The following is a 14866-nucleotide window of genomic DNA, read 5'->3' as shown; positions in this document are numbered from 1 at the left end:
AGGATTGCAGTTGAATTCATATTCACAGAACTCTGACAAGAACAAGTTTTTTTATTACACACATTTCAAATAGCATTAAACCAGCAACTTGTTGGATCTAGCCTCCATTTTCTAGCAAAATACAGCAAAGTAGCAATGAGGTCAGGTATCTCACCCCAACACACAGACGTTTACACAAAATTGGCATGACATTATTACAACTTGTCAAATCTAGCAGCCATCGACTTAGCAACCTTGCGTGTGATGGGCCCCGTTCTAGGTTTATTCTCTGGCACGTTCCCCCCATCCTTCAGAGCAATAGACGGTTGTCTATTGGCCCCAAGACTCATCCGCTGAGGTCTGCGAGCAGCAACCCTCTCTTCCCCACTCCTCACTCCATCCCCACCCTCCCTCTCTGCAGATCTTGACCGCCTGGCTCTTTTGGGCGGGGCTTTCTCCTCCGCACTTGACCTGGTTGGCCTCTGTGGTCTCTCCTCTTGGCTGACTCGTGCTGGGCGCTTAGTGAGTGGTTTCTCCTCACGACTGGTTCTCGTAGGTCTTCTGAGCTGGGTCTTCTCGCCATCTGTGCCAGGTTGGGACTTGGGACGTTCCCCTTGGGTAGTGGCTGACCGACCTCCTTGCATAGTGGCGGGCCGACCCCCAAGACTTCGACGAGCTTTCCTGCAATCAACATCAAATGTTCAGTAGATACTTAAGGGTGACTAGTGAAGTTACCTGTGGGACTCCATACAGTATATCCGAATGATAAGGATGCTTATTCATACCTCCTATACCCTGGGGTATAACATTCTTAACATACTAAGCTGAAATTTTTATAGAGTAATTTGTAAAAGAGAAAATAAGACATGAACATTTTTTAAGGTTACATAAAAAGTAAATTATAAGTAAATTGTGCCACTACTGTATCTTTGAAAAAAAAGCTTGATTAATAGATGTAGATACTGATTTCCCATGAAAAAGGCACCAAATGACATGAATGAAGTCATAGCCTTCAACTATTCCAGCATTAAGTGCCCCCTTTACTCACGGCTGCCGAGCTGGGGGTGCTGTTTCAGGCCGGGTTCCATGCTTGGGCCTGAAACATGAGTCACATATGGATTCTGACATACTAATAAAAGCCATGTAACAAGTCACTAAAAGTTGAGAGGCACACACACAAAAAAATCCTTAATCTCTCCTTCCCCAGAAAGCATTGCCCAACATAATAAAGTCTGTCCTCCCTAGAACCCCTTACGTGTCTGCACTAAAGCAAACAAAGATGGATGGTGAGGTAAGGAGAGGGGAACCGTACATTGCTTGGGCCCATCTAAAGCTTGTTTTTACTTTTTTCATACAATATTATACAACATTAGCCTACGAAAGAATAACCTCTAGTTGCTCACCAGAAATCTTGCAATGCATCATTTCTGGCAAGTGGCTACAGGTGTCTACAGGTAATACTAAACATTTTTTTTTCTAAAATTTTTGCAAATTGTCCCCAGGACCATCCACATAACTTGACATTGTCTGAGAAAGTGGTGTATTGACCTTCTTTAAAAACCTTCATGGCTCTTGTGTTATTGTTCACCTTTTTCTACCATAAAATTGCAACTTCTCTCTATGACATGCACCTAACTGTAAATGTGACTCTTCTTCTCATCTCCCTGTTCACGACAACCTCACACAAGATTACCATCTTTAATGCACACTCTTTATACAATATCTTTAAGGCAAAAAAATAGTTGTTTCATTTGTGCTTAAAGATCCTTAGTCTATTAGTTAAAAATACAATCAGACCTTTTCTCTGCAAGTGTAGGTGACCGCTGACTCTGCGTTGGTTTGAGAACCCTGTGATAGAATTGGTCTTGTAAACTCACGTGGTGACACCAAAATACTTAATAAAACATCTGGCCAAAAGAAAAAAGTCACAGTGGTTACTTGGCTCACCTGATATCCCAGCTTCGTCGACGACCTGGGTGGGCACTGACTCCTCCCACTTTCTTTGGTTCACCTCCCCCCTGACTAAGATCGTCAAGGAACTATGCTCCAAAACTAACCTCAAGTGTGATCACCATGACAACTATATCCTATGTTTTACAAACTCAAAAAAAGGGAGACATCCTAAGTTTAGAACTATTTGAAAAAAAAAATAACTCGAGGAAAATGTCAATTCCTTGTCAATGTGAATTTGTGCTATTTAGATGGTGATTAAATAAGTCAGGGAAACAATGACTCATTCTTGCAAAGTTAGTACACATAAATAGGCAAAAGAGAACAAAATAATTATGAAATAATGTCTGGTGTTTCACAGATTAGATTAAATATCTCGCTTGGCAATGCTGTGGTTGTAGTGGCTGCGGAAGAAAGTCATAATAGTTGTTGTAGAGGTAGCTAAAATAGTTATTGCTGCTATGATGTTGCTTGTAAAGCTTATGGTTGTTTTTAAGACTAAGATCGTGGTAATTCTCAGGATACGTGCCGTCCTGACGTCTTTGCATGGCTTTCATGGTGGCAGCAGACAATCGACGAGACTCAGATTTCTGAGAAGAATAGTGATCAAGTTTGCGATATGGAATTGTTAATTTCAATAACGGTTATGACATTAAAAAAAAATGAGGAAAATGAATTGAAGGTGATGTGTTATTTTGATGAGGATTGTTTCATGATGCAATGTGATGAATTGATGGTGATACTGTCCTGATGATATGATGATGAACTGATTGTGATGTGTCTTGATGATAATATATGGTGATATGATGGCATTGATGATGACATGATGTCAATTACTATATTGGTGATAATGACTATATTGTTGATGATGAACATTATGGTGGTGATACACAACTGTAACGCTGATGATGAAAGTGATAATGATAAAAACCATGTTATATATTAGTCAGGGGTTTCATTAAGTTTCAGAGTAGGCGACGTAGATTGATAAGAAGAGGGTGGAAGCTATTTTATTTTATTAATTCAAATAAAACTTAAATCAACTATATTTAAAAAGTAACCAGCTCTCTGTTGAAAATAGCTGGTGGTTCTTCCGGCCACCGGGCCCTAATGAAACCCCAGGTCGTGATAATGTCAAGAAATGTGATGGTGACAATGATGGTGATGATAATGATGACAATAAACATGACAAAAATATTAGTTCAAGTGACACTGATGACAAGAAATGTGATGACAATGATGATATTGATGATAACTGCCATTCGTTTACCTTGGAGGCTTGTCGTATTGCCCGTTCTTTCGCCAGGCTTCGCGCATGTGCAATGTAAGCCATCCTGTCTGTCACAGGGATTTTAAAGAACACATCATGGAGTTTACCCCTGGCTGCATCCAGCTAAGCAGAGAAAAACCGCATATCTTAGGAAAACTACCGTAATGATTCGAATAAGCGCCCCCTCCTCAATAAAAAAACCCCTTGCCTTACCCTAAAAATATCCCAAAAAAGCATTACTTAAATGGTGTAAACATTATTTGCATTCTCATTATTGACATTCTCACATTACAACGATGTTGTCATCGATTTATAAACAATGAAATCCCCTCCATGAATGTAATGTATTAAGTCTAAAAAACAAGCTGGTGTTTTCTGCAGAAATAAAATACTGTAAGCGCCCCCTATCCAATAAGCGCCCCACCCCAAAGACTGGGTGCTTATTGTTTGGCGTCTTCTCATGTGTTAAGCTATCTGCTCAATTCAAGCAAATTCCATTATCTGATAATACTGTACCTTATTATATTCAATTTTGATTATACCCAATACAATTCAGTTTTGATTATACCCAATACAATTTTGATTATACCCAATACAAATTTTGATTATACCCAATACAAAAAATAATATATGTCACAAATTTACCATATAATATCATTTATAGTCACAGCACTAAAACTAACATAATTCTACCACATACCTGTGCAGTTACTCTGTCATTCAGCATCTTTTCCTGTGTTGATTGAGTCCCCTCCCTTGCAATGTCTGACAGAAAGGCTTGGGTATCCTTAACACAAACAGGAAACATTGAATGTCTCTTTTTATTTGAAATGTGCTAATGCGCTATGATTTTATTGATATGATATGCAACCTTCAACCCCCCCAAAAAAGATTCACATAACTCACACCAGCTTTGTTATTATACATGGTTTTTGCCAGAGATGCCTTTCGTTTGCCAAATGGCAAACCATTTTTTTTTTGGGTGCATACAGTACAGTATCACCCTTAAACATATGCACATGCTGCTCTTTCTGGACGCAATAGAAATTTAATACAAATTTCTTATTTCATTTTATACCTTAGAAATAGAACCACTTTTGAACCAGTTTTAAATGTAAACTGAAATTAACTACGATTCAAGCTGATTTAATTTACTACTGAGATTTGTTAACCTGGGGCCAGTTCCTGGAAAGCAGGTTAGCGATAACCTAGGGATTCATCAACATTTGATTGGATAAAAAGAGCATTCATCCCTGAGTTAGAATTAACTTGCTTTCTTTCTGCCCTGGGCAACAACCGACTACAGTCAGTTGAAGCCATCCTCTGACTACTAGCCTAACCCTGTAGAAGCCATCCTCTGACTACTAGCCTAACCCTGTAGAAGCCATCCTCTGACTACTAGCCTAACCCTGTAGAAGCCATCCTCTGACTAATAGCCTAACCCTGTAGAAGCCATCCTCTGACTACTAGCCTAACCCTGTAGAAGCCATCCTCTGACTACTAGCCTAACCCTGTAGAAGCCATCCTCTGACTACCAGCCTAACCCTGTAGAAGCCATCCTCTGACTACTAGCCTAACCCTGTAGAAGCCACCCTCTGACTACTAGCCTAACCCTGTAGAAGCCATCCTCTGACTACTAGCCTAACCCTGTAGAAGCCATCCTCTGACTACTAGCCTAACCCTGTAGAAGCCACCCTCTGACTACTAGCCTAACCCTGTAGAAGCCATCCTCTGACTACTAGCCTAGCCCTGTAGAAGCCATCCTCTGACTACTAGCCTAACCCTGTAGAAGCCATCCTCTGACTACTAGTCTAACCCTGTAGAAGCCATCCTCTGACTAATAGCCTAACCCTGTAGAAGCCATCCTCTGACTACTAGCCTAACCCTGTAGAAGCCATCCTCTGACTACTAGCCTAACCCTGTAGAAGCCATCCTCTGACTACTAGCCTAACCCTGTAGAAGCCATCCTCTGACTACTAGCCTAGCCCTGTAGAAGCCATCCTCTGACTACTAGCCTAACCCAGTAGAAGCCATCCTCTGACTACTAGCCTAACCCTGTAGAAGCCATCCTCTGACTACTAGCCTAACCCTGTAGAAGCCATCCTCTGACTACTAGCCTAGCCCTGTAGAAGCCATCCTCTGACTACTAGCCTAACCCTGTAGAAGCCATCCTCTGACTACTAGCCTAACCCTGTAGAAGCCAGCCTCTGACTACTAGCCTAGCCCTGTAGAAGCCATCCTCTGACTACTAGCCTAACCCTGTAGAAGCCATCCTCTGACTACTAGCCTAACCCTGTAGAAGCCACCCTCTGACTACTAGCCTAGCCCTGTAGAAGCCACCCTCTGACTACTAGCCTAGCCCTGTAGAAGCCATCCTCTGACTACTAGCCTAACCCTGTAGAAGCCATCCTCTGACTACTAGCCTAACCCTGTAGAAGCCATCCTCTGACTACTAGCCTAGCCCTGTAGAAGCCATCCTCTGACTACTAGCCTAGCCCTGTAGAAGCCATCCTCTGACTACTAGCCTAACCCTGTAGAAGCCACCCTCTGACTACTAGCCTAGCCCTGTAGAAGCCATCCTCTGACTACTAGCCTAACCCTGTAGAAGCCAGCCTCTGACTACTAGCCTAGCCCTGTAGAACCCATCCTCTGACTACTAGCCTAGCCCTGTAGAAGCCATCCTCTGACTACTAGCCTAGCCCTGTAGAAGCCATCCTCTGACTACTAGCCTAACCCTGTAGAAGCCATCCTCTGACTACTAGCCTAACCCTGTAGAAGCCATCCTCTGACTACTAGCCTAACCCTGTAGAAGCCATCCTCTGACTACTAGCCTAGCCCTGTAGAAGCCATCCTCTGACTACTAGCCTAGCCCTGTAGAAGCCATCCTCTGACTACTAGCCTAACCCTGTAGAAGCCACCCTCTGACTACTAGCCTAGCCCTGTAGAAGCCATCCTCTGACTACTAGCCTAACCCTGTAGAAGCCATCCTCTGACTACTAGCCTAACCCTGTAGAAGCCATCCTCTGACTACTAGCCTAACCCTGTAGAAGCCATCCTCTGACTACTAGCCTAGCCCTGTAGAAGCCATCCTCTGACTACTAGCCTAGCCCTGTAGAAGCCATCCTCTGACTACTAGCCTAACCCTGTAGAAGCCATCCTCTGACTACTAGCCTAACCCTGTAGAAGCCACCCTCTGACTACTAGCCTAGCCCTGTAGAAGCCATCCTCTGACTACTAGCCTAACCCTGTTGCAATAGAAAGCACCTCTCTAGCACTTGATACCCTATGACCACAGCGTACCTTGACAGTCTTGACAAGCGCCTGGACCTTGTCTGCCTGCAGGAGACGCCGCGTCAGAAAGCCCTTGGCATGGGCAGACAAGACGGCAAACTTGTGCAGTTCTGAACCCTCCTGACTGCCCAGCTCCTAGAACACAGCAAAGGGGGGGCTAAGAAATTGAGTTTTCACAAGTAACAAGACAGTTACGATTTCAGTTTTTCAATAGGGACCTTTTAAAAGATCTGACGACCAGTTGTAGATCCACTTCTAGCTTCAGAATATGCTAGTGCATGGTGAGCAACTGATGGCGCAAAACAAACAACTACCCTAAAAAATCTCACTAAAATACATTTCTTTCTAAAAAAATATTCATTCTGTAAACTACTGGATATCCAGCAGCTCATAATTAGAAAAAATAAATAAACTGTGTCACACAATACTCACCTCCATCTGTTTGACAAATTCATGCCTGATGTACAAATCCCCAGCATGTTTTACTGTGCTCTTCCCCCTGGGTGTGGACTCCTCATAGCCACGCCCTAGCGCATGTGGGTAGCCGTCCCAGACCTTATCAGGCTTCACATATCTACATATCTCCTCTCCTGCTAAGACACTGTAGTCATTCCCAAGGTTACCATATGTCATGTGAGTGTTGTCATAACAACGCTCATTGTTGCCATGGCTGCAGTGAGGGACGTTCTCCTTATCTGATGTCGACTCCTCTGCGTTTGTTTTGCTCATGCTCTCCTCGTGACTACACTCGGCGATAGAGTACATTGATGTTATATTACTGGTTGCCCTGGCCACACTATCCTGGTAAGCATCCCTTCCCTCAAAGCTACCATCTAAGGATTCTGCAGATTTCTGACGTAATCTGGAGAGTTCTTGCTGCCTTAGAATATGCAGTTGTTTCTCTTTCTCTTGAAGTAATTTCTTCCTCATCATGTCCAGTTTTTCCAAAGCCTTATCCTGGTCACCAGTAGTGTCCTGACGACTGGACGAGTGTTTACTGGAAATGTTCTTACTGAATACATGGTGAGATGGTCCAGTGGATCTTGAACTTTGGGCAGCCTTGGTCCCTTGAGCACCTTTTCCAGGCATGACACCAGACATGTTCTTCCTGGTATTGGTGTCAGTTATGCTATTATTACTTTGGGCATGGCTGGTTGTTGGGGTGCTCGTAAGTGGCTGGCGTTGATGAGTCTGGTACAGGTTATTGTTGATAGTGTCCATGTTGAGTTGCCGCTGGACGGGTCTTCCTGGCTGGTTACCTGCAGTTGACTGGAGTGATGCCACACTTACATCTGAAAAAAAGGGAGATCAATCTGATGATATCATGATATTCAGTAAGAATCAAGGAACATACAGTTGCCTCGTCAGGATTTTTATCATGACCAGGTGCAGTCAAACATTTCAACGGCATAGTGCAAGACTTATCGCTTACCAGTAAAGGCCATGGAAAGGTTTGTAGATGCAAGAGAATCATCAACATTTCCTCCCTCTCCATAAACACTGACAGCAACCTGACTCAACAGGCTTGCCTCAGGTGCACCTGGAATTGCATTGATGATACTATCTGTGTGTCTAGTTGAGAACAGCACACTGTCCATTGTGTTTCTTAAGGTGGCATCTGAGGACTTGGAAATGCTTTCCGTTAGTCTTCCAGGATACTTTTTTACAGGTAATAGGGTACTAGTGCTGAGATTGTTTCTAGAGTTAGAAACATCAGATGTCCTCTCGGATGCTCTTTGGTATCCATGGGTGGTTAAAGCATCATGCTGCCTATTTACCAATTTGTCTGACAGAGTAGATATGCTCTCTGGTCTAGGGTGACCTTTCTCTGCTTGTGTGTATGGTTTCCTGTTCTTTACAATGCCAATGTTTCTCTGTTGGAAAAACAATATAAAAGTGAGCATATTCACAATCTGTCACAATTACCATAACCACCACTACCACCACCATCACTACCATTCATAATCACAACTACAACCTCCACCACCATCACTACCACCACCACTACCATCACCACTACCACCATCATCACCACTACCACCAACATCACTACCACCATCATCACTACCACCACTATCACTACCACCATCATTATCACTACCACAATCATCACTACCACCACTATCACTACCACCATCATCACTACCACCACCACTACCACCATCATCACAACTACCACCACCACCATCACTACAACCATCATCATCACTACCACCATCATTGCCACAACCACCACCATCACTACCACCATCATCACCACCATAATCAATACATCCACAATAATCTCCACCACAATCATTACCATCACCTTCAACACTACCACCATTGCCACTACTACCATCATCATCATCATTATCCCCACTAACACAATAATCATCATTATCATCATCATCACCACCACTATGACATCATCATTAGGCAACGTCAGAGACAGCATCAAGAATGGCATGCACATTCACGAATATTCCAAAACAAACGTTGACATCCCTTACAGCACTAAAAACGAGAAAATAGGGAAATGCGGTTCTAGATTTGCTGTCACGGACATCACCACCACTACCATCATCATTACCTATCATTATTATCATCATCACCACCCCTACCATCACCATTGCTATCATTATCATCATCATCATCATCACCACCACTACTACCATCATCATCATCATCATAACTATCATTATCATCATTCATCTGGCTTTGCTTTACCTTGACCCTGTCCATGACATCATTAACTTGCATCAGAAGAGAGGAGTACTTCTCACGTTGCACCTCAAACAACTTCTGCTCCACTTTGACAGCTGCTTTTCTAAACTCTTGCATCTGAATTTTGTCATCTTCACTGAGCTGTAGAAAAAACTCTGGGATATAAAAACCAAGAAAAGGATATATGCTCCTTGAAAAAGAATTAAAATTAAGGAATGCAGTAGAAAAAGTGTGTGTGTGTGTGGGGGGGGGGGGGTGCAAATAGGGGTCTCAGAATCTGCTGATATACTCATTTCCCCCCGAAAATCTGCAGATCTGCACGAAAACCTATTTAGACCCCCCTTATAGTTGTTAGAATTCATATTTTTTTCCTTTTTAACATGAACATGCACTATAAAAGGGACTTGCCTTGGGCAAGCTGTTATTTGTCATTTGACTTCACTTAGTGAAAAGCTCCTTAGAGAGAAGCGAGAAAGCTATAATAGAGCTCAAAATTGGCAAAAAACACACCATTGAAGTAATAACAGTTTACTTATTAGCCTTTCGTTATAACAAAACCACAAACAAGGGAGGATTAGATAGGTTTAGAAAATTTGTTGTTTGTTTGCGCACGCACCTGAATGATGCAAACGCACACTGTTTTTTAACTTTATCTTTCAAATTAAACGCTGCGTTTAATTTCTCAAGGAGAATTTTTGTTCTTGTTTTTGTTTTGACTCCAAACACTTTCCCGAATATGCCTGATAGTTCTTTAACAATCTCTTGTACTTTACAGTTCTCATAGTTTTTCATACCGCTTTACTTTTTGCTATGTTTTCTTCTGGCAGTTTCAGAGTTACTCAATGAAGTCTAGTTGTGAATGACGACGACTTGCGCGAGAGCTTGCGAAAAAGTGGACGGCGATTTCCCTCCGCCCCCTTTGTTTAGTATTACGGTGATATAGATCCATGACGCCGGCAAGAGGACGCTGCCTCGCGCACGTTCGTTTGTGCGTGCGCTAATTTTTGAAGGCGTCCCGTCCTGAAGAATCATGAAATGCAATCCTGAACAGGGCGCGGCGCCGGCAAGAAAAGCGTGCGCGCGCAATCGAACATGCGCGAGGCAGCGTCTTCTTGCCGGCGTCGTGGATCTAAATCACCCTAATCTTTTATGGGTAGGATCATTTTTGTTAGCTTGTTTTCATCTAGATTTAATTTTCATTGACAAGGAAAGCAGATCTTGAAACAATTGTCTCCCCGATTATCAAAACTTTGCTATGCTAGAAGACCTGAGACGATAATAAAGTATTAAAATAATAACAATAATAAGTAATAAAAGAATTCAAAATCTGTGTGAATCTGAAAAAGAGGGAATGGATTCGAGTGAGAATAAGAACGCGAAGTGAAGAAAAAAAACTCTCTATTTTCTATTAAGTTTTGAATTTCTATGAATGTAAATGCTGTCTTACCAGTATAGGAAGAATAGGTTTCCCATAAAAGCGAATTACAGATGTGTCCTTCTTGGATTCAATCAAGTGAAAATATCGTTTGACGCCATCGTCTTTATCATTTCGACTTCGGGACAAGAGATCGCGTAGGCTCTCTGGCATTTCTACGAAAAACTCAGCCATTCAAGCGGTCTTAGACTCTTTTGTCTTCCTTATAGTAATTCAATGGTATTCATTTGAGAAGAAAGGAAGGTTAAAGTCGAATAAACGACAAAACAGAAAACGTAAACAGAAAACTTCTCGCGCCATTTTTGAATTTTTCTATTTAGGGTAGACTGGAACGAGAACCTCGCTTTGGGGCACACAGGGAACCCAATCGCATTTTGGTTTCGAAAATAAAATAAAAAGTTATAAATAGGATACAAATATTCTAAGTAATTTTTTATTTTTATCGTTTGACTTTTCTATGCTTGTTGAATGGCTCATGTATATTGGGAAGTATCTCTGCAAAATATAATTGGCATTCGGGCCCCCTGTGGTGTGCTGGATCTCCCCCTTCCCCCTAAGTCTTCTCTCCTGTGTACTTCCTAATACTGGGTCAATCTGTTCTTGCGTGGGTGTTTTACGTGGTCTAGCGCTTACTAGAAGACTGATAACTGGCCAAGGTCAAAATAGAACCATTGATCGATTCTATCGTTGTCTGAATTTTAGACAATGATGGTCAAATCTTGATATTTGAGAGGACTGGCATACTTACGATTGGTTCCTAAACGCCTTACTTACGTAACTCACTGGTTAATGGGGAATAGTGGAAGCGCAAAGACCAATACCTTAGAGGACCTAGGAGCCAAGATTTACGATGTGGTGTTCGAGATTTACCCGAATGAAGCAGATAAGATCACCGGTATGCTACTAGATGGGGGTGAAGAGGAGACAGCAAGTCTGCTATCAGACGAGAAGAGATTAAACGAGAGGATTATAGCTGCTGCTTCGCTACTGGGTGATAAGAACTCACAGAGGTAAGGAAGTAGGACGCTAGGATGGCAAATAAATCAAAGTCAAGTCAAAGAATACTGCACAATGATGAAAGGGTTGTTGGAGTATCTTGTACGCACTAAAATAACACCTCCAGTGGATAATAAGTAATAGATAGACAAGAGTTCCAAACTCAAAGATCTTTCCAAAGACTGAAAAATTACATCACAGGGTGGGTAGAACAGGATTATACAGTGGAACCCCGTTAATACGGACACCCTCGGGACTTTCATAAGTGTCCGTATTGTCGGGGTGTCCGTATTAAGCGGGCTGCCCTTAAAAAATGCATTTTAAACACTCAAATCGCATGCTACAGCAACACAACATGTTATATTTTAATATTTATATAATATTGTCATATTGAAATTTTAATCTTTAAAACTCATGTTTCAAGTAACATTAAGATAAAGTACTTCCGGTTATTTCTTTATTACTCAAATTCATAGCAATATTTTTTTTAAACGACAACAACATAACAGGATAACTAATTCTTTCCTCAATCGTCCTTGCGACGATTCAACTAAATTATTCTAACTAAATCTGTTATACTGTAATTCAACAAAGGTTGTGAAAACTCTGCTTAATACTGTAATTCAACAAAGGTTGTGAAAACTCTGCTTAAAAGGCATTTTTAAGCATTAATCTCCTAAAAGTGCGAGACTCAAATTCCACTACACTGTAGTATAATTGAGGGAGGGGTGGGGTGGGGGGGTAGAAATTTCTTTTATCTTTATTCCTCCTATCCAATGGTGGTTGCCTTGCAACAGTCATTTTATTATTCCTGTCTCCTTTTTTAGGACACCAGATCTACAGAGTCTAGGCGACAGAGTGTATGGCACCGTTCAGCAATTGTATCCAACACTTGCCGAAAGAGTGACGGGAATGTTACTGGAAATGCCTGCTGATCAGCTGATACACTTACTGGATTCCAGGGAGGGGCTACTGGAACATATACACACCGCAGCACATGTTCTGATGGAGAGTAAACGGCAGGAGAGTATACAAGGGTGTGTATTTTGCTTTTCAAATAGAAGATTTAGATGGGGCTTAGGGCACCATGTTCTCAGAGATTATTGTCCTTCAGAATTCTATGAAAATATGGTAATGGGCTTTGAACCCTTTCTTTTTAAATCAATGATTCCACATTGTGTTATACAGCAACTTTCACTATAATGGACACCTGGAACTACAATTTAGTTGGCGTAATAGCAAAAGTCTGTAATAGTAACACTCAGAGTGACACTAGTACGTGTCAGTATGAGCATGTGGTAAAAAAAACGGCTTTACATTTTTGTCAAAATTAAAATAAAAAAATTTACCATCTAACTGTTGTGAACAGCACATGGGATTCAAATTTCTTTCTCACTATTTTGCTTTGTGTGTTATTGGAGTAAAAATGGAGAGTATAATAAAATTGTAATTGTTTTCCCTTTCACAGCAAAGATACTGAAGACAAAAAAGTAGATAATGCTTCCGTTGATGAAAATGGAGCACCTTTAAGTTATAATATTGAAAAAGACAAAACTGAAGATCTAAAAAGTATGATTGGTGAAAACATTTACAGCCAACTTGTAGAAAAGTACCCAAAAGATGCAGACAAAATCACAGGGATGCTGTTGGAAATGGAACTGGATCTGCTTCAAAAAGTCAGCCAGGATCCAGATCTACTTGGCCAAAGAGCAACAGAGGCAGTCGAAACACTCCACCAGATGAGCAAACAACAGGGATGTGGAGATGAAAACTTGTCATGTACAGGAACACAAAATAAAAGCATTCTCAACACATTGGAGAGTGATGCTGAAGTTTGTATAAAAAGCTCATTTGATGAGACTGAAATTAGAACAGCAATTGAGGGGCTTTCAGAGCCAGAACAAAAAGAATTTATAGGTGAAAAGATACATGACAAAATCCGGAAATTGCACCCTGGACATGCTGATGTTATTACTGGTATGTTACTGGAAATGGGAGTTGACCAGTTACTGAACACAATCTTAAACCCTGCCTTATTCAGTGACATGGTACAACAGTCATACTCTTCTTTGACATAGACCGTCAAACTCTTTGTAGACTTTCCAGGACTCCTTGGCAAAGATCTCAAAATCCTGAAAATCTATTCCCAGTCTAGGACATATGTTGTAATTTAGGGATCCATATTCATGCTTAAAAGAAAAATATAATATATTAATACATTTGAGTGTGTGGGTGTGTGGGGGAGGGGGCTGGAGGGGGGTTCTCTGTATTGTTTGACCATTTAGCGGACCATCTGCTAATTCAAGCAAGTGCCTGAGATACTGTCAATAAAATATTGCCAATAAGGTATTAAACTTCAATCGTGGGTGGCTATTTTGAAAAGTTTTCTCTTCAATTGTAAAAAATAATAAAAGAGTGGTTGATCGACATTCTTTAACCCTTGAAAAGCATAAATAATTCAATAGAGTATTCTTAAAGGTGCTTTTACTGCGGGTTTTCAGTATTCTTTTCAGGGAGGTTCCTGCCCCCTCCCCCCGTCCCAAGGTTTTTCCCCCCTAAAATTGTAAGGAATTGAACAGGGCGTGGCTGTGCCTTCCCCTCCCAGTTTTTCGATGTCCGTTACGGCCCTGAAATGCAATCTTGTAAGTTTGAATAAAAACAGCTAGAAAATGATTTAGCAGATTGCAAAACATTGAAAATCGCCAAATTCGTTAGATTGAGTAAGGGTATTTACACCCGTTTTCAGCCAAACGCGCACCTAAACGTGGTTTTCGTTTCCGAGTGAGTCGCGACTGGTTTTTGGTGACGGGAGCCATTTCGAAGTAACGGCGGCCGTTAGACCCAGCTCGTTAGACCGCTTATAAATGATAAAACGCTGTTTGAAAAGCACTGGGCGTCAAAAAAGCAGACTAAGAGACGCATGCACATGTAAGCACTAAATCAACAACAACGCAAAGCTAAGCAACAATTCGAACTTTATTTAATTGCTGGCTTTGTGCTTATCGGTATTTTCTCTGTGATAGAGCTGTAAAAGATCATGAAAGGTGCATAATTGGAAAAATTCATGATTGACGTCCACCTAACACATGGGAGTCGCAAACGAAAGGCCCATGGTGCACGTGTCTACTTTTACTCCATACCTATCAGTTGTTGTTTCTCCGTCTGTTCTGTTGCTGTAATTGTGTTGTTTATGCTGTTGTTGTTTCTACTGATGTTTCTGCGGTTGTTGTTGCTGCTGT

At 41.5% G+C, this 14866-nt stretch overlaps 2 protein-coding genes across 4 annotated transcripts; one reads left to right on the top strand and one right to left on the bottom strand.

The window, feature by feature from the left end:
* Window positions 1-34: 34 nt before the first annotated feature.
* On the bottom strand, window positions 35-10957 carry LOC116616954. 3 transcript variants are annotated; one of them, XM_048720346.1, is made up of 13 exons: window positions 10644-10956; window positions 9200-9337; window positions 8269-8364; window positions 7923-8115; window positions 6923-7782; window positions 6500-6625; window positions 3900-3986; window positions 3200-3322; window positions 2455-2519; window positions 1927-2001; window positions 1777-1827; window positions 1028-1075; window positions 35-660 (listed from the first exon to the last, which is right to left on the bottom strand). In XM_048720346.1, exons 1-13 carry the CDS (start codon window positions 10803-10805, stop codon window positions 195-197), a joined length of 2490 nt encoding a protein of 829 aa, XP_048576303.1. In that variant the 5' UTR covers window positions 10806-10956; the 3' UTR covers window positions 35-194. The 3 variants fall into 3 exon arrangements, with proteins under 3 accessions (XP_048576303.1, XP_048576301.1, XP_048576302.1); XM_048720344.1 differs by having other exon boundaries at window positions 7923-8364; XM_048720345.1 differs by lacking the exon at window positions 1028-1075 and having other exon boundaries at window positions 7923-8364; window positions 10644-10957.
* Window positions 10958-11192: 235 nt separating this feature from the next.
* LOC5510140 lies at window positions 11193-13846 on the top strand. The gene is made up of 3 exons (XM_001630572.3): window positions 11193-11641; window positions 12455-12664; window positions 13096-13846. The coding sequence occupies exons 1-3, from the start codon at window positions 11421-11423 to the stop codon at window positions 13703-13705; spliced, it is 1041 nt and encodes a 346-aa protein (XP_001630622.2). The 5' UTR covers window positions 11193-11420; the 3' UTR covers window positions 13706-13846.
* Window positions 13847-14866: the final 1020 nt, after the last annotated feature.

This window comes from Nematostella vectensis, chromosome 12 (genome assembly GCF_932526225.1).
Source record: "Nematostella vectensis chromosome 12, jaNemVect1.1, whole genome shotgun sequence".
Classification (NCBI taxonomy): domain Eukaryota; kingdom Metazoa; phylum Cnidaria; class Anthozoa; order Actiniaria; family Edwardsiidae; genus Nematostella; species Nematostella vectensis.
Note: the sequence above shows the minus strand (reverse complement) of the source record. Positions and strands in the feature narration are given on the sequence as shown.